General features: G+C 44.8%; 1 protein-coding gene across 1 annotated transcript in view; it reads left to right on the top strand.

The window, feature by feature from the left end:
* GTF3C1 (general transcription factor IIIC subunit 1) overlaps positions 1 to 27,120 on the top strand; it is a 191,310-nt gene that overhangs the window by 82,590 nt on the left and 81,600 nt on the right. The window contains exons 13-14 of the mRNA XM_069733955.1: positions 269 to 372; positions 12,706 to 12,878. Coding sequence (XP_069590056.1) covers positions 269 to 372; positions 12,706 to 12,878 — 277 coding nt within the window. The remainder of the gene's footprint in view (positions 1 to 268; positions 373 to 12,705; positions 12,879 to 27,120) is intronic.

The raw sequence follows: 27,120 nt of genomic DNA, 5'->3' as shown, positions 1-27,120 counted from the left end.
TCTTGTCATCTCTCCATTCGGAGTCAAGAAGGGTGGGCTATAATGTTTATCCCCCACCATATCGCTGTTAATTGAAAATATGGACTTTATTATTGTAGCTGGTATACAAAAAGAAGAGCAGGCGACAGAAAAAAGGAAAGGTGATGGTTTATTTCCAGTTCTAGTATTTTACCATAGAAAGAGTAGCCAACACTGTAAGTTAGTCTGGTTAAGCCTTATTCATAGTTTGCGTGGTCTTAGCTAAAAGCTGTTGAAAATGATTTGACAGGTGGAGTTTGTTGTGCATCCGTCAATCAATCCAAATGATCCGTTGGTGAAAAGCGCTATTGAGCAAATCCGTTTCCGTATTTCAAATTCGACATCTGGGAATCGGTAAGTGAAAGCAAACTTTATTTTGTGACCGATTACTCAGTAAGAATGCGTGAACATTATGGAAAAAGGAGGTTTGGCTTTAAAGGAATCTATCGTACTTTTCGGACTACAGGAGGCACCTTACTAGAAGTCGCACCCCAGATTTAGACAGCAGAAAATAGGAAAACACATTTCTCCTTCGCCTCATTGGGGGACACAGACCGTGGGTGTTTGCTGCTGCCACTAGGAGGCTGACACTAAGTGATACAAAAAAAGTTCGCTCCTCCCTGCAGTATACACCCTCCTGCTGGCTCTCAGCTAACCAGTTATTGCTAAGTGTCCGTAGAAGGCACACGGGTCTGCTATTTTTAATTCTTAATATTTTTTTTACCTGGATGAAGGGGCGACGGATCCTTTCAAGGTTCCGATCCCTCCGAACCAACAGCACATGGAGTGTCGCCTACATGTATCCTCTTCTGCAGCCAGTCCTAATGCCCGAAAACCAGCCGTGTCAACCAGGATTGAACCCCTTGGATGCACAGACACCCTCCGTTTTTTTGCGTCTTTGCAGCCCCACTGCTCCACCACTGTCTAGCGGATGAAGCAAGGAGGCGAACGGTTCCTCTCCATCTCCCTAGGAAAGGGCGAGTGGATTGAGGGTTTTTAACCTTATCCCTGCACCTTCCAAAAAGATCACCAGCGACAGCAGCACAATAGAGATACCTGCATACAGCGAAGGTACCTGCAGCATCATCCGAAGGACATCTCCAGCCTCTCAGGGTAAGCGCTGAGAAGGGGGGGCTCTGAGCAGTTCGGACACAGGCAGCAGACTGGGCATAAATTTAGTCCTGGACTTTGGCCTTGTACAGGCCGAAGCTCCGTCCCCGCTCCGCTATGGCCCCGCCCGCTTTTATGTATGGTTAATGTTCTCCTATTGCTTTTGCACTGAACTGATTAGCTGAGAGCCAGCAGGAGGGTGTATACTGCAGAGGAGGAGCGAACTTTCTTTGTATTAACCCCTTCCCGACCTTTGACGCATACGCTGCGTCATGAAAGTCGGTGCCATTCCGACCCATGACGCAGCATATGCGTCATGGAAAGATCGCGTCCCTGCAGGCCGGGTGAATGGGTTAACTCCCATTTCGCCCGATCTGCAGGGACAGGGGGAGTGGTAGTTTAGCCCAGGGGGGGTGGCTTCACCCCCTCGTGGTACGATCGCTCTGATTAGCTGTTGAAAGTGAAACTGCCAATCAGAGCGATTTGTAATATTTCACCTAAAAAAAATGGTGAAATATTACAATCCAGCCATGGCCGATGCTGCAATATCATCGGCCATGGCTGGACACACTAATGTGCACCCACCCCACCCCTCCGATCGCCCCCCCAGCCCCCCGATCTGTGGTCCGCTTCCCTCGGTCCTGTGCTCCGCTCCCCCGTCCTCCTGCCCGCTCCCCCCGTGCTCCAATCACACCCCCGTGCTCCAAACAAACCCCCCGCACTCCGATCCCACCCCCCGCACAGCGATCCCCCCCCCCCGTGCTCCGATCCACCCGCCCGCACAGCGATCCCCCACTCCGTGCTCCAATCCACCCCACCCCCGTGTTCCGATCCGCCCCCCCCCCCGTGCTCCGACGCCCCCCCCCCGTGCCCTGATCTCCCCCCCCTTATACTTACCTGGCCTCCCGGGGACCGTCCGTCTTCTTTCCTGGGCGCCGCCATCTTCCAAAATGGCGGGCGCACGTGCAGTGCGCCCGCCGAATCTGCCGGCCGGCAGATTCGTTCCAGAGTGAATTTTGATCACTGAGATAGGTTATATCTCAGTGATCAAAATAAAAAAAAAAGTAAATGACCCCCCCCCCCCCCTTTGTCACCCCCATAGGTAGGGACAATAAAAAAAAATTTTTTCCACTAAGGTTGGGGTAAGAGTTAGGGGTAGGGTTAGGGGTAGGGTTAGGAATGTGCACACATATTCTGGTCCTCTGCGGATTTTTCCGCTGCGGATTTGATAAATCCGCAGTGCTAAACCGCTGCGGATTTATGGCGGATTTACCATGTTTTTTCTGCGCATTTCAATACGGTTTTACAACAGCGATTTTCTATTTGAGCAGTTGTAAAACCGCTGCGGAATCCGCAGAAAGAAGTGACATGCTGCGGAATGTAAACCGCTGCGTTTCCGTGCAGTTTTTCTGCAGCATGTGTACAGCGATTTTTGTTTTCCATAGGTTTGCATTGAACTGTAAACTCATGGGAAACTGCTGCGGATCCGCAGTGTTTTCCGCAGCGTGTGCACATACCTTTAGAATTGGGCTATGTGCACACGGTGCGGATTTGGCTGCGGATCCGCAGCAGTGTTCCATCAGGTTTACAGTACCATGTAAACATATGGAAAGCCAAATCCGCTGTGCCCATGGTGCGGAAAATACCGCGCGGGAACGCTGCGTTGTATTTTCCGCAGCATGTCAATTCTTTGTGCGGATTCCGCAGCGTTTTACACCTGTTCCTCAATAGGAATCCGCAGGTGAAATCCGGACAAAAAACACTGGCAATCCGCGGTAAATCCGCAGGTAAAACGCAGTGCCTTTTACCCGCGGATTTTTCAAAAATGGTGCTGAAAAATCTCATACGAATCCGCAACGTTGGCACATAGCCTTAGGGCTAGGTTTGGGTTGGAATTAGGGTTGTGGTTAGGGTTGGGGGTGTGTTGGGGTTAGGGTTGTGATTAGGGTTACGGCTACAGTTGGGATAAGGGTTAGGGGTGTGTTGGAGTTAGAATTGAGGGGTTTCCACTGTTTAGGCACATCAGGGGGTCTCCAAACGCAACATGGCGCCACCATTGATTCCAGCCAATCTTGTATTCAAAAAGTCAAATGGTGCTCCCTCACTTCCGAGCCCCGACGTGCACCCAAACAGTGGTTTACCCCCACATATGGGGTACCAGCATACTCAGGACAAACTGCGCAACAATTACTGGGGTCCAATTTCTCCTGTTACCCTTGTGAAAATAAAGAAATGCTTGCTAAAACATCATTTTTGAGGAAAGAAAAATGATTTTTTATTTTCACGGCTCTGCGTTGTAAACGTCTGTGAAGCACTTGGGGGTTCAAAGTGCTCACCACATATCTAGATAAGTTCCTTGGGGGGTCTAGTTTCTAAAATGGGGTCACTTGTGGGGGGTTTCTACTGTTTAGGCACACCAGGGGCTCTGCAAACGCAATGTGACGCCCGCAGACCATTCCATCAAAGTCTGCATTTCAAAAGTCACTACTTCCCTTCTGAGCCCCGACGTGTGCCCAAACAGTGGTTTACCCCCACACATGGGGTATCAGCGTACTCAGGAGAAACTGGACAACAACTTTTGGGGTCCAATTTCTCCTGTAACCCTTAGGAAAATAAAAAATTCTGGGCTAAATAATTATTTTTGAGGAAAGAAAACGTATTTATTATTTTCACGGCTCTGCATTATAAACTTCTATGAAGCACTTGGGGGTTCAAAGTGCTCACCACACATCTAGATAAGTTCCTTTCGGGGTCTAGTTTCCAAAATGGGGTCACTTGTGGGGGGTTTCTACTGTTAAGCCAGATCAGGGGCTCTGCAAACGCAACGTGACGCCCACAGAGCATTCCATCAAAGTCTGCATTTCAAAACGTCACTACTTCACTTCCGAGCCTCGGCATGTGCCCAAACAGTGGTTTACCCCCACATATGGGGTATCAGCGTACTCAGGAGAAACTGGACAACAACTTTTGGGATCCAATTTCTCCTGTTACCCTTGGGAAAATAAAAAATTCTGGGCTAAATAATTATTTTTGAGGAAAGAAAACGTATTTATTATTTTCACGGCTCTGCATTATAAACTTCTATGAAGCACTTGGGGGTTCAAAGTGCTCACCACACATCTAGATAAGTTCCTTTCGGGGTCTAGTTTCCAAAATGGGGTCACTTGTGGGGGGTTTCTACTGTTAAGCCACATCAGGGGCTCTGCAAACGCAACGTGACGCCCACAGAGCATTCCATCAAAGTCTGCATTTCAAAATGTCACTACTTCACTTCCGAGCCCCGGCATGTGCCCAAACAGTCGTTTACCCCCAAATATGGGGTATCAGCGTACTCAGGAGAAACCGGACAACAACTTTTGGGGTCAAATTTCTCCTGTTACCCTTTGTAAAATAAAAAATTGCAGGCTAAAAGATCATTTTTGAGAAAATAATTTTTTTTTTTTTTTTCATGGCTCTGCGTTATAAACTTCTGTGAAGCACTTGGGGGTTCAAAGTCCTCACCACACATCTAGATTAGTTCCTTTGGGGGTCTAGTTTCCAAAATGGGGTCATTTCTGGGGGATCTCCAATGTTTAGGCACACAGGGGCTCTCCAAACGTGACATGGTGTCCGCTAATGATTGGAGCTAATTTTCCATTTAAAAAGCCAAATGGCGTGCCATCCCTTCCGAGCCCTGCCGTGCGCCCAAACAGTGGTTTACCCCCACATATGGGGTATCAGCGTACTCAGGACAAACTGGACAACAATATTTGGGGTCCAATTTCTCCTATTATCCTTGGCACAATAGTAAATTCCAGGCTAAAAAATCATTTTTGAGGAAAGAAAAATTATTTTTTATTTTCATGGCTCTGCGTTATAAACTTCTGTGAAGCACCTGGGGGTTTAAAGTGCTCAATATGCATCTAGATAAGTTCCTTGGGGGGTCTAGTTTCCAAAATGGGGTCACTTGTGGGGGAGCTCCAATGCATAGGCACACAGGGGCTCTCCAAACGCGACATGGTGTCCGCTAACAATTGGAGCTAATTTTCCATTCAAAAAGTCAAATGGCGCGCCTTCCCTTCCGAGCCCTGCCGTGTGCCCAAACAGTGGTTTACCCCCACATATGAGGTATCGGCGTACTCGGGAGAAATTGCCCAACAAATTTTATGATCCATTTTATCCTACTGCCCATGTGAAAATGAAAAAAATTGAGGCGAAAAGAATTTTTTTGTGAAAAAAAGTACTTTTTCATTTTTACAGATCAATTTGTGAAGCACCTGAGGGTTTAAAGTGCTCACTAGGCATCTAAATAAGTTCCTTGGGGGGTCTAGTTTCCAAAATGGGGTCACTTGTGGGGGAGCGCCAATGTTTAGGCACACAGGAGCTCTCCAAACGCGACATGGTGTCCGCTAACGATGGAAATAATTTTTCATTCAAAAAGTCAAATGGCGCTCCTTCCCTTCCGAGCCTTACCATGTGCCCAAACAGTGGTTTACCCCCACATATGAGGTATCGGCGTACTCAGGAGAAATTGCCCAACACATTTTAGGATCCATTTTATCCTGTTGCCCATGTGAAAATGAAAAAATTGAGGCTAAAAGAATTTTTTTGTGAAAAAAAAGTACTTTTTCATTTTTACGGATCAATTTGTGAAGCACCTGGGGGTTCAAAGTGCTCACTATGCATCTAGATAAGTTCCTTGGGGCGTCTAGTTTCCAAAATGGGGTCACTTGTGGGGGAGCTCCAATTTTTAGGCACACGGGGGCTCTCAAAACGTGACATGGTGTCCGCTAAAGAGTGCAGCCAATTTTTGATTCAAAAAGTCAAATGGCGCTCCTTCCCTTCCAAGCCCTGCCGTGCGCCCAAACAGTGGTTTACCCCCACATATGAGGTATCAGCGTACTCAGGACAAATTGGACAACAACTTTCGTGGTTCAGTTTCTCCTTTTACCATTGGGAAAATAAAAAAATTGTTGCTAAAAGATAATTTTTGTGACTAAAAAGTTAAATGTTCATTTTTTCCTTCCATGTTGCTTCTGCTGCTGTGAAGCACCTGAAGGGTTAATAAACTTCTTGAATGTAGTTTTGAGTACCTTGAGGGGTGCAGTTTTTAGAATTGTGTCACTTTTGGGTATTTTCAGCCATATAGACCCCTCAAACTGACTTCAAATGTGAGGTGGTCCCTAAAAAAAATGGTTTTGTAAATTTCGTTGTAAAAATGACAAATCGCTGGTCAAATTTTAACCCTTATAACTTCCTAACAAAAAAAAATTTTGTTTCCAAAATTGTGCTGATGTAAAGTAAACATGTGGGAAACGTTATTTATTAACTATTTTGTGTCACATATCTCTCTGGTTTAACAGAATAAAAATTCAAAATGTGAAAATTGCGAAATTTTCAAAATTTTCGCCAAATTTCCGTTTTTATCACAAATAAACGCAGAATTTATTGACCTAAATTTACCACTAACATGAAGCCCAATATGTCACGAAAAAACAATCTCAGAACCGCTAGGATCCGTTGAAGCGTTCCTGAGTTATTACCTCATAAAGGGACACTGGTCAGAATTGCAAAAAACGGCAAGGTCTTTAAGGTCAAAATAGGCTGGGTCATGAAGGGGTTAACTTAGTGTCAGCCTCCTAGTGGCAGCAGCATAACACATGGTCCTGTGTCCCCGTTTCCTACTAGCTAAAAATTAGTTATGTATGAGGGGTCAATATCAGTAATATAAATATACAAAAATATAGCCTGGTAATAGATCTATTGTTAGGGTGTCTGCGGCATGTGAACTATACACATATAGCTTTACAGCACTCACATTATGAGTATGCAGTGTAAACATACACAACACGGCTGCATGCATACAGGTCCTTCTCAAAAAATTAGCATATAGTGTTAAATTTCATTATTTACCATAATGTAATGATTACAATTAAACTTTTATATATTATAGATTCATTATCCACCAACTGAAATTTGTCAGGTCTTTTATTGTTTTAATACTGATGATTTTGGCATACAACTCCTGATAACCCAAAAAACCTGTCTCAATAAATTAGCATATTTCACCCATCCAATCAAATAAAAGTGTTTTTTAATAACAAACAAAAAAACCATCAAATAATAATGTTCAGTTATGCACTCAATACTTGGTCGGGAATCCTTTGGCAGAAATGACTGCTTCAATGCGGCGTGGCATGGAGGCAATCAGCCTGTGACACTGCTGAGATGTTATGGAGGCCCAGGATGCTTCAATAGCGGCCTTAAGCTCATCCAGAGTGTTGGGTCTTGCGTCTCTCAACTTTCTCTTCACAATATCCCACAGATTCTCTATGGGGTTCAGGTCAGGAGAGTTGGCAGGCCAATTGAGCACAGTAATACCACGGTCAGTAAACCATTTACCAGTGGTTTTGGCACTGTGAGCAGGTGCCAGGTCGTGCTGAAAAATGAAATCTTCATCTCCATAAAGCATTTCAGCCGATGGAAGCATGAAGTGCTCCAAAATCTCCTGATAGCTAGCTGCATTGACCCTGCCCTTGATGAAACACAGTGGACCAACACCAGCAGCTGACATGGCACCCCACACCATCACTGACTGTGGGTACTTGACACTGGACTTCAGGCATTTTGGCATTTCCTTCTCCCCAGTCTTCCTCCAGACTCTGGCACCTTGATTTCCGAATGACATGCAAAATTTGCTTTCATCAGAAAAAAGTACTTGGGACCACTTAGCAACAGTCCAGTGCTGCTTCTCTGTAGCCCAGGTCAGGCGCCTCTGACACTGTTTATGGTTCAAAAGTGGCTTTACCTGGGGAATGCGGCACCTGTAGCCCATTTCCTGCACACGCCTGTGCACGGTGGCTCTGGATGTTTCCACACCAGACTCAGTCCACTGCTTCCTCAGGTTCCCCAAGGTCTGGAATCGGTCCTTCTCCACAATCTTCCTCAGGGTCCGGTCTCCTCTTCTCGTTGTACAGCGTTTTCGGCCACATTGTTTCCTTCCAACAGACTTACCATTGAGGTGCCTTGATACAGCACTCTGGGAACAGCCTATTTGTTGAGAAATTTCTTTCTGGGTCTTACCCTCTTGCTTGAGGGTGTCAATGATGGCCTTCTTGACATCTGTCAGGTCGCTAGTCTTACCCATGATGGGGGTTTTGAGTAATGAACCAGGCAGGGAGTTTATAAAAGCCTCAGGTATCTTTTGCATGTGTTTAGAGTTAATTAGTTGATTCAGAAGATTAGGGTAATAGGTCGTTTAGAGAACCTTTTCTTGATATGCTAATTTATTGAGACAGGTTTTTTGGGTTATCAGGAGTTGTATGCCAAAATCATCAGTATTAAAACAATAAAAGACCTGACAAATTTCAGTTGGTGGATAATGAATCTATAATATATGAAAGTTTAATTGTAATCATTACATTATGGTAAATAATGAAATTTAACACTATATGCTAATTTTTTGAGAAGGACCTGTATTACAGGCACACAGCACTGCTGTATACACACACGGTTCTTTTGCATACACACAGTTCTGCTACATTATCAAACACACACAGCTAAGCTATATTATCAGATATTGAAATTTCTTCTGACTGATCACATGATTTGAAAGGTCCTTCAGGTGTCCAGAACATGCAGGATCCATGCAGCTTTAGTGATTGAGCAGAAGGAGAGAGAACTGTGCTGCTGCGCAGTTCTCTGTAATCGGGAAGGACACTATCAGTCTTCTGCTTAAACACAGGAAGCTTCCTCCAGACTAGAAGATGCACTCACTTTTTTAGAAGCATTTTTTTTTGCTAAAAAGTGCATTGACTTGTCTGAAAAATACTGTGCGGAGACTCGAGGGTCAGAGGGTGCTATCGTCCGATTTGCCCGGCTGTCTTTAGAAAGTCCGCATGGACCAAGGCTCATCCCACTGAATGCTCGCTGTCCTACTCCATGGGCAGAATACTACTCAGACAACACAGGGTGAGGGTAAAATAGTGTAGTAATACTTTATTGAAGCTCCAGCAGACAATAACCTATAGAACACTATAGAAAAAACTATAGAACAGTACCAGCAAATACACAAAATGGTGCAAATTACAGAGTCCCCCTTCTGCTGGCTTGCCAGGATTAGAGCAGCTGCGACTTCGGGGCTACCAGGGCCTACTATCCCCACCAATGGCACTCCGCTTTTGATGGACACCCACAGAGATGATGTAACGACAAGCTTAGGAAGCAGACATTCCATTGAGGTACGTGGCCCGGTGACCTGATTGTCCCAACCTGGCTTTTTCAAACGTCTCCATGGGGCCAGGTGACCTGATTGTCCCAACCTGGTTTCTCAGAGCATCGCAATGGGGCCAGATGATCTGATTGTCCCAACCTGGATTCTCCAAATGTCTTTGAGGGTTCAGTGATGGTTAGTGGAGCAGATCTGTGTTTCTCCAGCTATGGTCATGGCCTCTTAAGCTGGCATCCTGTAGAATCTCTCTTGGAACAGAGGCAGATCGCCTTTTATAGTCCACAACTGTCCTTCAGGCCATCAATCCCAGGTCAGGGGGAAGGGGGATGAGGTAATTTCTCATTGTTCAACTATTTGATCAATTTGCATAGTTTATCCTTCAATGTCTGTAGGTCAAAAAGCTGCGTGGATTTTATACAGTAGGTAATCAACATTTTAGCAAACCTTGATTGTTCAATGACCCTGTCCTCCAAGCATAGCAGCACAATAAACTGTAAGATTATGTGTGCACGCTGCGGATTTTGCTGCGGATCCGCAGCGTTTCCGCAGCTGCGGGTCCGCAGCAGTTTCCCATGAGTTTACAGTACAATGTAAACCTATGGGAAACGCAATCCGCAGTGCACATGCTGCGGGAAAAAACGCGTGTAAACGCAGCAGTTTACATTCCGCAGCATGTCAATTCTTTGTGCGGAATCTGCAGCGGTTTTACACCTGCTCCATAATAGAAAACCGCAGTGGAATCCACACAAAAACCGCTGTAAATCCGCAGGAAAAACGCGCAGTTTTTGCCCTGCAAAATCCGCTGCGGAAAAATCCGCAGAGGATCATTCTACGTGTGCACATACCCTAAGAGTTGGTATAATAGGTAAACAGCAGCTCTTCAACAAACATTAACTCGTGAGTCAACGTTCAGGCTTATATGAACAATGTTAATTCTCATAGTCCTAAATAAACTAGGCCAAAACGCACTTCAATGCACTATTTATATACCACACTGATATGTGATGAACCATAACAGCAGGAAGTGACCAGAAACAACGGAAAGTGGATAAAATTTGTATCTTTTATTTATTACAATATAAAAACCATGGAAGAATATAATATAAAAAGGCAGTGGAATAGAAAATAACCTCCAAGAAAAAACGAGGGAGGGGACAGCACGTAGAAACATAAACTTGCACCAAAACGGAGAAAATTAGGAGGAAAGTAATGAGTGTCATAAAATATATGGCAAGCAAATGGCTATGGAATAACAAATGTCCAAAAGAGAATATAAAGGAAAAATGATAACAAAAACCTTGTGCGTCCAGAATAATACCTCCCTGTTAGTAGAATGTATAAGGTCAGATTACCAGCCAGAGGGGTTATGGGGACTAGTAAAAAATCCATATGCAGCCTATTTGACATTCTCCTGGATCAAAATCTCCATGCAGCAAACATGTATACACAAAAAACCCTCAGTCACTATAGAATGCTAAGGTATCAAAAGTATGTTACCTGCTGGGGGGTGTAGTTACTGCCAGGTAGTGCGGTCAGAAAGGAGTGCTGAGTCCTACCCCGCAGTCTATAGTGACTGAGGGTTTTTGGTTCTACGTGCTGTCCCCTCCCTCATTTTTCTTGCAGGTTATTTTCTACTAGATGGTGGCCCGATTATAACGCATCGGGTATTCTAGAATATGCATGTCCACGTAGTATATTGCCCAGCCACGTAGAATATTGCCCAGCCACATAAAATATTGCCCAGCCACGTGGTATATTGCCCAGCCACATAGTATATTGCCCAGTCACGTAGTATATTGCCCAGCCACGTAATATATTGCCCAGCCACGTATGTCACAGGTTAAAAAAATAAACATATATTCACCTTCCAAGGACCCCTTGTAGTTTGGTCACATGACCGTGACGTCATGGCAGGTCCTTCTCGCGCAGGCGCTCAGGACCTGTGATGACGTCGCGGTCACATAACCGTGACGGCATGGCAGATCCTTTTCGCGCAGGCGCGCAGGACCTGTGATGACGACGTGGTCACATGACCGTGACGTCATGGCAGGTCCTATTCACGCAGGCGCGCAGGGCCTGTGATGACGTCGCGGTCACATGACCGTGACGTCATGGCAGGTCCTTCTCCCATACCATCCTTGGCACTGGAACCTGCCGCTTGCATGGAGCGGTCACCGGAGCGTCGCGAAAGGTGAGTATATAATGATTTTTTATTTTTTTTTAAATTATTTTTAACATTAGATATTTTTACTATTGACGCTGCATAGGCAGCATCAATGGTAAAAACTTGGTCACACAGGGTTAATAGCGGCGGTAACGGAGTGAGTTACCCGCGGCATAACGCGGTCCGTTACCGCTGGCATTAACCCTGTGTGAGCGGTGACTGCGGGGAGTATGGAGCGGGCGTCGGGCGCTGACTGCAGGGGAGGGACTAATCGGACTGTGGCCGTCGATGATTGGTCGCGGCAGCCATGACAGGCAGCTGGCGAGACCAATCAGCAACTTGGATTCCATGACAGACAGAGGCCGTGACCAATGAATATCCGTGACAGACAGAAAGATGGAAGTGACCCTTAGACAATTATATAGTAGATTCCCTGCCTTTTTACATTATATTCTTCCATGGTTTTTATATTGTAATAAATAAAAGATACAAATTTTATCCACTTTCCTTTGTTTCTGGTCACTTCCCGCTGTTATGGTTCATCACATATCAGTGTGGTATGTAATTATATGGACAATGGCCTATGTCTCCTGACCTACTGAGAAATACGTCTGGCCTAATTAAGAAAAAATGCTGTGTCGTCATGTATATATCATTAATTGTTCGTCAGGTTTTTGCATGAGATATTTTTTAAATGTTATTATCCTATAGTACTATATTAAAAAAAGTTAGTGTTTTTAAGTAGCCGTTTTTATTCTGGCCACAGAGGCTATCATAGGGATCATTTTTTAGCAATCATGCCACATTTTTTTTTAAAGACAAGAGCACGCTATCACCTCTGTTCTACAGCTGGAGGCAGATAACTCCGGATCCACCATTATAATTGATGATGGGAACATTTGATCTCTCCCATCTTCCTGCACATATCACAGAGCATGCTCACAACACCCCTGTAGAGTTAATACATCCTATAAGTTTTGCTTTGTCTAGTTGTCTGCTGTAACACAAATCTCTGGAATTGTGCATCAAAAAGCCCATGTACAATAATTGATGTACTCTCAATAATGTAAAAAAATGAAATTATGGTGATAAATTCCCTTTAGGACAAGTCTATCAGGATTTTTTTTCTAATGTACACATTGAAAACAGATGAAATTGCTACATGTCATGTGTGTTCTGTTACTAACTCTGGGACATTGTACAGGTCACGCTCACCTGTAGGACAATCGGGGCCTGGCAGACCAGAGACCGATGATACATCTAAAGGAAAGCAAAAGGAAAAACGTGGTGCATGTCTGGGTGACACTTCAGAAAATCCTCTGAAACCAACTGATCCAATGGAAGTGACACAGTTGAAAAATTACCATCCTGTTATAGGTATTCTTTTCAGTTTTGTTTTGTTTTTTTGGTCATTGAAAACATAAGACTTGTCATCTGTAATGCAGTGTAGTTTAATAGGCTGAACATGTGCAGGTCCTTACAAGCTCGCTCTTCTAGAGCTTGTAAGCACTGCTCTGAGGCTGCGTGGATCGCTCCAGGGTCAAATCTGCTTCATATAGCACCAATGGAGAGCACAACGTTCAGGCCAGCGCTGCAACGATCCTAATGTTTACACCTGTCAAGCAGGACCACAGATGCCTGCAGGCTGGGGTGCGGCGTGCTCCTGAAGATTGATGAGAGAAGGTTCAGTACTTTTCCATTCATGTTCTTGACCTGATGGCAAGACTTGTATACGCAAAGGACAATGCCTAAATCAGGGAAATATAATTGCAATAGAAGGAAAATTAGTAACTGTGCCCTCACACATTGGTTGTAAGCTGATGTTGATGAAACCGGACAACTATGTATATGTGTGGGGTAAACCAATTCTTCCCCAACAACAGATGTCAGGGAGCAAGGATTGGGTATTTTGATTATCGTCTTTGCTTCTGGGGGACAAGTCGCTATCAGATGTGTCTGGCTGTGGGTTGCTCTCTCCATTAATAACACCTGCACATATAGCTGAGCAGAAGGAACCAAGTATTCACGCCACACTAGTTACCATGGCCATTATAAGCCCATAATTTAAATCTTCAGACAAATATGTAATATCCATGTTACATTTTTATATCTTTTGTGGAAACAAGGATTCCCGTGGGAGACCAAGATATATGTAATGTCCAAATTTTCATTAAAGAGGCCTTGTTTTTATAATCAGGAGCAATGTCGATCTTGTAAGATGGCCACCGGACAGGTCCATAAGGGAAGACCTGCATCATCGATGTTGGTAGCTTCAGTGATGTAAGTCTGGGAAAGTAGGCTCCAGCACATATAGTGCCGAGAGAGTTAATAGGGCATATCAGGGCCAGCTTTACGAGCAGTCAGAGATCGATGGGACTGACTGCTCACATACCCCCGGGGGCATGGTATGTCAGATAAAATGGAGACCAGTTGTCTCATTCAGTGCCTGTGTCTGGAGGTGTGTATATCTCAAAGTGTTGGTCTTTGCTGAGGACTCAAGAACTGGACACTAATCCAAGCGGGTGAATCTGCAATATTGTGTGGACTATTTTCTTTTTGTTTTCACTTTGTGCCGGAAAAAAAGCTGTATTTTTGTTTAGCTTCCTGAGCAGTTTATGAAGTCTTAGTAAATCAGCCTGGACTTTTTAGTGAAACCGCATCCCGTGCCTACCTCAACCGCAGCCGAGTGAGTAAAAACCCTACAGTCATAAGATGCAAATCTTTCCCAAACTGTCCATCAGCCAGCCGAATGTTAATCCTGGTCTTGTATGTAGCTTGTATTCTCGCAGAGCACTGACACCAGCTAGTGACAAGTGTATGTACTGGTATTCATCTCAGAACCTCGTCAGTTCTGCCGGCTCAAAAGGGGCTTCAAATGTCAAAATTACTATGGAAAATACAGTGCCTACAAGTAGTATTCAACCCCCTGCATATTTAGCAGGTTTAATAAAATGCAAATAAGTTAGAGCCTTCAAACTTCAAACAAGAGCAGGATTTATTAATAGATGCATAAATCTTACAAACCAAAAAGTTTTGTTGCTCAGTTAAATTTTTATAAATTGTAAACATAAAAGTGTGGGTCAATTATTATTCAACCCCTAGGTTTAATATTTTGTGGAATAACCTTTGTTTGCAATTACAGCTAATAATCGTCTTTTATAAGACCTGATCAGGCCGGCACAGGTCTCTGGAGTTATCTTGGCCCACTCCTCCATGCAGATCTTCTCCAAGTTATCTAGGTTCTTTGGGTGTCTCATGTGGATTTTAATCTTGAGCTCCTTCCACAAGTTTTCAATTGGGTTAAGGTCAGGAGACTGACTAGGCCACTGCAACACCTTGATTTTTTTGCCTCTTGAACCAGGCCTTGGTTTTCTTGGCTGTGTGCTTTGGGTCGCTGTCTTGTTGGAAGATGAAATGACGACCCATCTAAAGATCCTTGATGGAGGAGCGGAGGTTCTTGGCCAAAATCTCCAGGTAGGCCGTGCTATCCATCTTCCCATGGATGCGGACCAGATGGCCAGGCCCCTTGGCTGAGAAACAGCCCCACAGCATGATGCTGCCACCACCATGCTTGACTGTAGGGATGGAATTCTTGGGGTCGTATGCAGTGCCATCAAGTCTCCAAACGTCACGTGTGTGGTTGGCACCAAAGATCTCGATCTTGGTCTCATCAGACCAGAGAACCTTGAACCAGCCAGTCTCAGAGTCCTCCAAGTGATCATGAGCAAACTGTAGACGAGCCTTGACATGACGCTTTGAAAGTAAAGGTACCTTACGGGCTCGTCTGGAACGGAGACCATTGCGGTGGAGTACGTTACTTATGGTATTGACTGAAACCAATGTCCCCACTGCCATGAGATCTTCCCGGAGCTCCTTCCTTGTTGTCCTTGGGTTAGCCTTGACTCTTCGGACAAGCCTGGCCTCGGCACGGGAGGAAACTTTCAAAGGCTGTCCAGGCCGTGGAAGGCTAACATTAGTTCCATAAGCCTTCCACTTCCGGATGATGCTCCCAACAGTGGAGACAGGTAGGCCCAACTCCTTGGAAAGGGTTTTGTACCCCTTGCCAGCCTTGTGACCCTCCATGATCTTGTCTCTGATGGCCTTGGAATGCTCCTTTGTCTTTCCCATGTTGACCATGTATGAGTGCTGTTCACAAGTTTGAGGAGGGTCTTAAATAGTCAGAAAAGGCTGGAAAAAGAGATAATTAATCCAAACATGTGAAGCTCATTGTTCTTTGTGCCTGAACTACTTCTTAATACTTTAGGGGAACCAAACAGAATTCTGGTGGGTTGAGGGGTTGAATAATAAATGACCCTCTGAAAAGACTTTTCACAATTTAAAAAAAAAAATAAACAAAGAAATAACATTCTTTTTTGCTGCAGTGCATTTCACACTTCCAGGCTGATCTACAGTCCAAATGTCACAATGCCAAGTTAATTCCGAATGTGTAAACCTGCTAAATCTGAAGGGGGTTGAATACTACTTGTAGGCACTGTAGCTGTAAATGACAAAAATTACAGAAAAATCTCTGAATACGTCTGAATCACCTAATAGCTTATTACATACATCCGATTGACTCATCTTCAACTATGTACGGACAACCTATGGTAATGGTGGACAACTGGTGGCCGACAGATGAGGAGCCCACCCTGAGTCCACATGTTCTCATTCTATCTCCTGCTAGTTTAGCTTTGTAGGAAGCTCTGTCATTTGACAGTGAGGTGGCAGCATCATACAGACACCGGGCAATAAAGAAATGGGGCCAGTATAACAAAGGTGACTGCGGGGGTGGTGTAGTTTGGGGGCAGTAGACATCACGGTGTCTCAGGACCATGCAGCTGCTGCGTTGTCTATGGGGTGCATGACTGCCCACCAAGGACAGTGGCTGTCAGCTTAGTGGTTATCACACTATATGGGGAAGGTCGCTTGTTCCATTACGTAGTTCTAATAGATTGATTTCTCTATCGCCTCATTGGGGGACACAGGAACCATGGGTGTATGCTGCTGCCACTAGGAGGCTGACACTATGCAAATAAAAAAGTTAGCTCCTCCTCTGCAGTGTACACCCCACCGACTGGAAGTAGGATATTCAGTTTAGCTTTGTGTCAGTAGGAGGTGGACACGGGTCTTTCATTAGACCCTTATCTACCTCAATGTGCGTCGTTTCTTTTCAGGTACCACGGAGGGATACAGGGTGGTCAGTCACACCTGTAGTCCCACAAAGAGACTATGAGTACGGCGTGTACTGCCACCCCGTATCCTCATATGTCTGGTCGGCAGGACCCCAGCCCCTAACACTGAAGCGTGCTGAGGTGATTCAGATCCGGGCCTGCCTCTGTCTCCCACCCACTCGCCCACCAGAGCCTGTCGGTTCGAGGAGACACGGACGTCCCACTATGCTGGATTATCGGATGTCCGATCTTGGATGGGGAGGTACTCTCTCTCTCTCCCCCCAGGTACAGAGATAAGAAGATCACAGAAGAAAGAAGATCGGGAAAGAAGAAAAAAAAAAAAAAAATTCCTTTATTTTAATAGTGGGCCCCTTAATTCAGGTTACCTTTGCAGCAGTTTTAGGGCTTTCCTCAACACTTCCCCCGTGCTCCGATGGTCATGGGATGTAATCTAGGTCCCGGCCTCTTCCAGGCCTAGCTGCAGAGTGGGGCATCGGGGGTCTTTTCCCCTTTAATTTTGCGGGTATTTGGGGCTGCAGGCATTGTTTTGCAGCGTTTTTCAATCCTCTGCGCCGCTCCCCCATCCTCCGGCGGTCACCAGCTCTAATTTAGGTCCCGGCTTCACTCGGGCCTAGCTGCAGGGCTGGCTCCGCCCCTCTTCCTGCTATTCGGGCGGGCTTTTTTCCCACCTAGCTCTTAGTCAGCTCCTTCCTGCCGGGACTTAGCTCCGCCCCCGGCACTTGGCTCCGCCCCTGGTCCCGCGATTTAGCTCCGCCCCTTTTTCCTGTCTCAGAGCAGGCTTTTCAGCATGTGTCCCTGCAGTGTGCGCTTTTTCACTCCTGGACCTGGACACCTGCCATTTTTCCTATTGATCCAGATTGTACTTGTTTCCTGTTGTCGGGATCACACTCAGTCGGAGCAGCCTTTGGAAGTGGGGAATCACCAGAAATAATACACAAGACACGTCTTGTATAGTGTATCACTGGGAAGTCTCTGAAGCACGCCTGCCTTCAAGGTGCTATCCCTTCTTTATATAGTTGTTTCAGTAGGTTTAGTGGTTATACAAGTTTTGCATGTTTAAACAAAGAGACAAAACAGGAAAGAAAGAAAAGAAAAGAAAACAGTTTCGTGGGCGGCAGTTTCACAACAAACAGTACAAAGGCAATTCCACAGACAAGAAAAACAGGATTTCATACTATAGCTAAAATGTCCTTGAATGGACAGGTCAATATTTATCACAAATTCTTTTTTTTTATTTTTGTTCATTGAGGTAATCATTTTTGTTCTGCTCTTCACAATCCCCCCTTTGACATATTCCATTCAAAACCTTGTCGATCATTTTAGTCATTCTTTTTGTGATATTACAAAAAAAAACTTTATATTCTCGCATCCATTACACAAAATGTATTTGTGCATACCGAGATACCCTTGAGTACAACCTTGAATAATACATATATAATTACAATAACCATAACTGTATGTATTAGGCTTTGCATAATCCCGGTAACCCACCCACCGATCCCTCTGAACCAATTGGCCGGGTTAAGAAAAGAAAAGGTATCTGACCACCAGCTATCCTTATTTTGGTCATTGTCTTTGTCATACTGATCCCTGAGTCGTTGTACGTCTTTTAATTTAAATCTCATACTCATAGTACTATTCGGGTCTATATAATGACAGCAGGTGGGTCCGATGATTTGACACATACCCCCTTGTGAGGCAGTTAGGTAATCCAATACCAGGGTATGTTGGTTAGTGACTATTATAAGCTGATTCTGTACAGCTATACTAGTATTTAATATGTCCAATATATCCCAAATCTGATCATCTAGATAATCCGTGGCTCTAACTAATTTATCCCACATTTGTGTTAACATAGGATAAATAAAAATGGTACTAGCAATTTTGTTGGGAATTCCCATTTGTACTATATGCGGCCTCCCCGAGGGACGTGGTGAGTTATCTGCAGCTCTTTTATACAGTGTGTGCTTGGGCACGGCTTGCATATTCACTTGTTTATTTGAAATTATGAAAGTAGCCGGGGTTAGGCGTCCTAATGTACAAGTACCCTTTATACCTACGGGAAGCCATTTATATGCTCCTTCTCCGCATATCCAAAATGTACCCTCAGGCAGATCCCACAAAGCTGAGTGCTGCAATACCAATCTGTGAGCCAAATCCACAAAACTAGATACATTCTGAAGCATACACCAAGAGGGTTTTTGTCCCAAGGGGCTACAGTACCCGGCTGCGGGATTCCCACATACATGCATTCCGTTGACATACTCATTGGATTCATTACAAACCAGGTTCCCCGGCTTACTTGTACAACTGTTTGCATCACCTTGGGGGAACAACTCAGAATGTTCCCATTTTCTATTATGTATGTATCTTTCCAATACTGTAGGTTTGAAAGCATCAGAGGAAGGGGTGGTTGTACTGAAACTGAGCTGTAGATTTTCAGTGGGGACCTGTCCTAAATCAGTTAATCCAGTCTTATTCCTAGGTACCCATTTTCCTCCCTTGAATGCTAAATATTGTAAGTTGTCTATTTTTCCTGTAAGATTGCCCTGCCACCAAGGAAATTCTACCCATCCCACAATTGGTATGGCGATTGTAGTATTCCATAGTCTAGTATTGCCAGGTTGGTTGTTGGCCAGGTTGTCTGAACAATTAGGCCAAGCGAATATTTCTTCAGCTGACACGGGAACTGCTAGAAAAGGTATACTTGTGGCTGATACTGGTGAATGGGTACAGATCCAACAATCTGCCAGGGGTTGCGTATTATTTAACAAGTCATGCACTAATTTTCTATGATGTTGTACGAAATCTATTGTTCAAAGGGGCTAGAGAATTCAGTCTTTCCCATGCCTCCGTTGAGGTTAACATTATTAACATCAATATCATGAGTCTTATACTGCTTTTTTGCAATGGCTTGCATGTATCCATGATGCCTTTCCTTCAAGCTTGACTGCTGTTGGAGTTGTTAACAGGACTTGGAAAGGTCCGTCAAATCTCGGTTCCAGAGTCTTTCTGGTGTGTCTTTTCACGTAGACTTGATCACCAGGTTCCAACTTGTGGCCTCCTTCGAGATTTTCTGGATCTGGAAGGGAAGCAAAAACTTGCGAATGCACTTTAGTTAAACGTTTTTGTAATTCTTGTACATAAGCAGTTAAAGTCTCAGTATTCAACATCAGTTGTTGTGGAAAATAACAACCCAAATTTGCTGCTCTACCAAAAAGAATCTCATGTGGTGACAGCTTAGCCTTCCCCCTTGGGGTGTTTCGGATGGAATACAGGGCAAGTGGTAGACACTCGGTCCAAGGCTTTCCTGTTTCTGCCATGGCCTTCTGGATTTTTAATTTTATTGTCCCATTTAATCTTTCCACTTTACCTGAACTCTGTGGATGATATGGAGTGTGAAACTGGTTTTCTACTCCCAACATTTTCATAACATTCTGGAATATTTCCCCAGTAAAATGGGTACCCCTATCTGACTCGATCACCTCAGGCATGCCGTAACGGGGTATCAGTTCATGTGCTATTTTAATGGCAGTAGTTTTTGCTGAGGCTTTACGAACTGGATAAGCCTCTGGCCACCCTGAGAACATGTCCACACACACAAGCACATATTCGTATCCATTGTACCTAGGAAGTTGGATGTAGTCGATCTGGAGTCTTTGAAAGGGATACAGTGGTCTTACATGATGCTTGGTTGGGGTTTTAATGGCCTGACCTGGATTGTGTGCCAGGCATATAGCGCATGCAGCACACATGTTCCGAGCAAAATTACCAAAGCCTGGAGCCAACCACCTTTCTTTTACCTTGAGCGTCATACCATTTGCCGACACATGCGTGGGTAGGTGGAGGTCACTTGCCACTGCGGGGTACCAGGCTCTGGGTAAACACAACAAAGTTCCTTTTTTCCATAATCCTTGCTGATCTTCTGCCCCTTTTTTCTGCCACTGCCCTCGTTCTTCGTCGTCTACCTGTTTCTGAGCTTCCTTCAATCTTTCCTCATCATCTTCAGAGCTATCTAGTGTGTGGGCATGATGTAAGGGTTTACGTGCTGCCTGTTTTGCTGCCTTATCGGCTTTATCGTTACCCCTGGCTTCCTCGGTGTCGAGTCTCACATGTGCAGCTACCTTTATCACCGCTATTTCTTTAGTTTCTTGTGCTGCCTCCAGAATCTGTCTAATGAGGGAGGCATGTTTAACAGGTTGGCCTGAAGCAGTCATATAACCTCTGGCTCTCCATATTACGCCAAAATCAAAAATAATGCCATGTGCATATCTAGAATCAGTGTATATGTTTGCTGTCTGATCTTTGGCTATTTTTAGAGCTTCAACTAATGCCGTAAGTTCTGCTTCTTGTGCAGACTGATTAGCAGGGAGAGGTTCTGCTTTCAGCACTTCATGCTGAGTTACTACCGCATAACCTGTATGAAATTGTCCATTCATATCTGCATATCTACTGCCATCTATGAAAAGTTCAAATGTAGCATTACAGAGTGGCTTGTCACGTACATTACATAAGCCCTGAGTCTCTTGTTCCATTAATTGTACACAATCATGCATTGACTTTGATGGGTCAAAGGAGTTGGAGAGTGCAGTTTCAAAGGAGTTGGAGAGTGCAGTTTCCTCAGGTATGGTACCCCCCTCAGACTCTAAAGGGAGCAAAGACGCGAGATTAAGAGTCTGAATCCTGGCAAAGGAAATGTTGGGCGGCAGTAGTAGGGGACATTGGAGACGGAGGTGTCTGGCCATTGAAATATGTTTAGGTTGGACCTGGTTAAGAATGCCATGTACATCATGAGTGGTCTGAACTAGAAGTGGGTGATCAAGAACAATCTCAGAAGCTTTATCTAATAACAGTGAAATTGCGGCTACTACTCTTACACAAGAAGGTGCGGCTCTAGCTACAGGGTCCAGATGAGCTGATATGTATGCCACAGGTCTCTGTTTGTTTCCATGTTTTTGTGTGAGCACCCCTGTAGCATGTGAGGATATCTCAGCTGCCATCAATTGAAAAGGTTTAGTGTAGTCTGGGAGTCCCAAAGCCGGAGCTGATACCAGTGCTGTTTTCAAAGAGGAAAATGACTGTTTAGCCTCTTCACTGAGTGAATATGGTGTGTTGGCAATACAGTCATATAAAGGCTGCATGAGTTGACTTGCATGTATGATCCACTGTCTACAGTGTGAAACAATACCTAGGAAAGCACGCAGCTGTTTGTGATTCCTGGGTTCAAGCATGTTACGTATGGCTTCCGTACGTTGAGGTGTGAGGTGTCTGATGCCCTGTGATATGCAGTGACCTAAAAACACGACTGTTTGTTGACAAGCCTGGAGTTTCTGTCTGTTTACTTTACAGCCTTCTTGCGCTAGGAAAATTAAGAAATTAACAGTTGAGGTAACTGCCGTCTGCTCATCAGGGCAACAAATAAGTAAGTCATCTACATACTGTAGAATGACTACTCCTGGTTCTGGGATGAAATTTTTTTAGCACGGTCTGCATTGCTTCAGAGTACAAAGTTGGTGAGTGTACCATACCTTGTGGCAATCTTGTCCATGCTAATTGTTTACCCTTGAATGTAAAGGCAAACAAATGCCAACAGTTCTTATGTAGTGGCACAGAAAAAAATGCGTTTGATAAGTCAATTACCGTAAAATATGCAGCAGTGCTGGGAATTTGAGACAGTAAGGTATGAGGATTCGGTACCACAGGGGTGACCGGTGCCAAAACCTTATTGATTTCCCGTAAGTCGTGCACCATGCGATATTTCACCATAGTTTCTTTGGAGGACACTTTCTTTTTAACAGGATATAAGGGTGTATTGGCGGGTGACCTGATTTCTACCAAAACACCTTGTAACACATAATCCTGAATTTGTTGAGAAATCGCCTGTTCTTGCTGGGCGCTGATGGGGTATTGCCTAAGCTGAGGTAATATGGTTCCCGGGGCAGTTTCTAACAGTATAGGAGCTACTGATAAAAATCCTACATCAGTGTCTCCTTTTGCCCATAGGCTGTCAGGAACCCGAGACAAGTCAATTTTTGCTTGTTGAGTGTAAATTTCGGGAAAATCCTCCATTGCCTGTATTCTAACATATGGTTCCAGAGTTTCTGCATCTTCAGGGATGGTCAGCATAACTGTGCCATCTTCTCTAAAATGGATGTTTGCATGCATTTTACTTAAGACATCAGTACCCAACAAGCAGGTAGGTGCACCTTTAGCAAATAAAAATTTGGATACAAAAGTTTTAGGGCCAAAGCTCACATTTAAAGGTTTTGTAAAGGGCAACGCCTGAATTTTACCATCATACCCTTCTGCATATGTAACCTTTGAGGATATATTGTCAGGATATGGTAAAAAGTCCTGATTTAAAATGGAGGATGTTGCTCCCGTATCTATCAGAAAAGGTACATTTTTACCCTCAACTTCAACTTGTATTATTGGTCTTCTAGAAGGAAGAGAGACCTGCATAACTTTCAGTCATTCTGAGCTGTCTGTTTGATCAGGCACTGGGTTATTTATCCTATTTTTGGGTACAAAGGTTCCTGAATCTATATCTGCTTTTCTCTTCCTACATTCCCTTTGGAAATGTCCTGGCTTCTTACAGTAATGACAAGTAAACTTTTGATTAGCAGAGCCAGTATTAGCCTGTGCAATTCTTACTGGCTTAGAATTTTCTCTTAAGTCCATTTCTATCCCTACAGCTTTCTGTCTAGCCAGGTGTGGGTCTTCCAAGGTTCTCCAATCAGGGGTTGCGGCCTTAAGCTTTTCCTTCACTTTTGGAGACAATCCATCTATAAAGGTTTTTGTAACTAACCTCATCATTCCTGGAGCGGTTAGATCCATGCCTTCATCTCTGAAATTATTTTCTACACTTAGATAATATTCGTCTACTGATTGTCCAGATTTCTGAGCCACCACTCCCGTTGTTCCTCTCTGCCTCTGTCTCTCCCTCATGAAAACCATTAAGTGATCTACAAATTGTGTACCTGATTCTATCGTTTGTAAGGCACCATCTCCTGCTTGGGGCCTATGTACCTGTAGATTTGCTAATAGCTCCTGGAAGAGTCCAGGAGTCATTTTCATTCTACATAATTCTTCTCCATCTGCCCAAACTCCAGCGTGAGTCTGCATAATTTGCTGTATATATTGTGCAAATCTAACTGGACACTGGGTGGGATCTGGTGCGTTATGCAGGAGAGACATGCCTTCAGCGGGGGACCAAGGGAAATATTGTCGAGTTTGGTGATATCTAGTTCCCATTACTCCGTCAGCACCAGGTTCCCTAAAGGGTCTTGGTACTACCCTAACAGGGGCAAGTACAGCGCCATGTCTAGGTGTACCACAGGCTAGGCAATCATTTCTCCAGTCTGGATTTTGTTGTCCACAGTGTGGACATACCCATCCTCCTGGTCCGGCTAAACTTTGAGGTGGTGTTTGGAGAAAAGATGGGGCATGTGGGTTAAGGTATGGGGGTGGGGTATTTTTAGATTCCACATTTTGTTTTTCTCCACAGCCTGTGGGTCTAATACACCACTTTTTACTCTGTTGATTATATGTCCATCCCTCATTTTCTGCTACCCTAGAGACATCAATCAATGTTTGGATCTGATCTATCCATTTCTTGTCTCTGATTATGCCTTTTTTCCTTTCCTGAATTCCTTCCCATAGTTTTCTACTAAAAGCTTCTGCCCTAGTAACTCCAAACTTACTAAAAAACTTTTTCAGCCCCTTAGTGGCATCTTCACCACTTCTCTCCTTTATGATAGTATAGATATCTAATTCTTCTGGTTCCGACTTTGTTTGCTTATTCCCCATTTTCTTATCCTGAGCTTTCTTGCCCTAGGTGGCGTTTGGGTATGAGAATACCTCGTTACCTTCTTCCTAAGGAGCTAGGATGTCTTTTTCTTGCCCTAGGTGGCGTTTGGGTATGAGAATACCTCGTTACCTTCTTCCTAAGGAGCTAGGATGTTTAAACTGTGTTGATGTAAGAAAATCCTGATTCCTACACCTATAGCAAACAACACAAATGCAACCAGACAGAAAAAGAAAAAGAACATACAACGTATCTTGTCCCAGGCTAATTTATCTGTCCTGGGCTTATACTATCACATACAACGTATTCTTGTCCCAGGCTAATTTATCTGTCCTGGGCTCATACTATCATACACTTATCCGTCACCAGGTTTTTGTCAAAGACAGGATCAGAGATTGAACATAGGCGCGGAGGTCTCCCCGAAAGGACGCAACCACGTTGCCCAGTGGGACAGTCACTTCTTCTGTTTCAACCCCCTGGGCGGCTTATAGGGCTATTCCCAACTTCCACACACCTTCTATTCACATTCACTCTCATTCAATGCCGTACTCCGTGAGGTGATCAATTCCTAAATAGTTCAAGAACCCGAGCTATAGGTATCCTCCTCTACTAGAACTACCCGCTAAAGAACACGACACAGAAAATCTTACGGACAGTGCAGGGCAGATATAAGAGATCTAACAGTGTCTCTTACCTGGCCAGGTTTTTGTTCATCTGCCGTCCATTATCCCAGATTCTCTTTTCGTTCGTATTCTGCCGGTGTTCTTGAAGCAATACACAGACCTCGGGTCCCTGTTCAGGCGCCAGGAAATGTCGGGACCACACTCAGTCGGAGCAGCCTTTGGAAGTGGGGAATCACCAGAAATAATACACAAGACACGTCTTGTATAGTGTATCACTGGGAAGTCTCTGAAGCACGCCTGCCTTCAAGGTGCTATCCCTTCTTTATATAGTTGTTTCAGTAGGTTTAGTGGTTATACAAGTTTTGCATGTTTAAACAAAGAGACAAAACAGGAAAGAAAGAAAAGAAAAGAAAACAGTTTCGTGGGCGGCAGTTTCACAACAAACAGTACAAAGGCAATTCCACAGACAAGAAAAACAGGATTTCATACTATAGCTAAAATGTCCTTGAATGGACAGGTCAATATTTATCACAAATTCTTTTTTTTATTTTTGTTCATTGAGGTAATCATTTTTGTTCTGCTCTTCACACTGTGGAGCCTTCTCTTCCTGGCACAGCAGCCCTACAGTCTGGAGCTGAATACAGGATGACTGCACCTACTGTGAGTAGCTGCTCTGCAGCCCGACACTCTCCTCGGCTCTCCTATTCCCTAATGTTCTGGCATCCGTTAATGGGTCTGCTCATCATGAATCCACCGGCCAGGAGTTCCTACCCCGGGTGAGACAGAGGCCCCTATCCCTGGGTGGGCTTTCCTTCTGTCTCGGTCTGTGGCGGACCTCACCAGGATGTCACGTCCCTGGTGTCCGTGCTTGACAGATTGTCCCTCCCAGCCCCCCGCAGTTGCCAGTGGGTCACAGGATTCTCCATCCGGCCTTTTCAACACAGGTCACAAGAGATCCAGACAGGAGCGAAATTCTGTCCTTTTCCCGATCCATCTCGCCCTCCGGTCTGGCACGGTGAGATCCCTCTTCCAGATCCTCTGCCGAGTCAGACGGGCGTCCTCTGTCATGTTTTCAGAGGAAGATTCAGACTTTGTTTCACTACAGGCCTCTAGCATGAGTGATAGGGTGCAAAGCCTTATTATTGCAGTCAACCAGACCTTAGGCATCATGGATACATCTACGGAACCCGCAGAAAAGGCGGTTTCGTTTAGACGGTCAAAACCAACTTCCAAGGTCTTTGCTCTACACACTGAATTTGTCGTGGTACTTGCCAGGGGAAAGGTGAACCATACCAGATGCTTTCAGACAGGGAAGCGTCTCGGCATCCTATATCCCTTATCCCCTGAGCTCATCGCTAACTGGACTGATTTCTCGGCAGCGGACTCGTCGGTCCCCAGACTGTCCGCCAACATGGTCCTTCGACTTTTCTAATGCAGCATCCCTCATGGATTCCAAGGATACAAGTATAGAATTGCTGGAAAAATCAGCCTTTTGAAGTGGCTGCTTCTGCTTTGTGCCTCGGCCATTGCCTCTACCTGGGTTTCAAGGACCACAGCTAGATGGACCAAACAGCCTTGTAAGGGTACCACGGCTGGACCTCTTCCGGGGGAGCTGGCCGACCTGACGTACCAGATTTCCTATGCAGGGAAATATTTGGTAGCTGTCTCCCTAGATGCGTGTCTTGTGCAGCTCAGGTATCCAGCAATATGGTGACCATCTGGCGGAATATTTGGCTCAAGACATGGCAGGTGGACTTGTTTTCAAAGAAGTCCCTTACCAGCCTCCCTTTCCAGGGGGCCCGTCTTTGACTACATGCTGGAACAAATTATTAAGGACGCAACGGGAGGCACGAGCGTCGCTGGCCTCCCCTGATATGGCAGTTCAGCTCCCTTTTTGTCCTTTCGCTGGTTCGTGGCGTCAGAATATTCCTCTGGCTAGCACAGACCGCGGTCTCGCCTGGCTAGAGAAAAGGCTTCCTTCAAGCCTACCCCTTCCT

The sequence above is a fragment of the Ranitomeya imitator genome, chromosome 7, assembly GCF_032444005.1.
Source record: "Ranitomeya imitator isolate aRanImi1 chromosome 7, aRanImi1.pri, whole genome shotgun sequence".
NCBI lineage: Eukaryota > Metazoa > Chordata > Amphibia > Anura > Dendrobatidae > Ranitomeya > Ranitomeya imitator.
The sequence above is the reverse complement of the archived record's forward strand: the minus strand, read 5'-3'. Positions and strand labels throughout refer to the sequence as shown.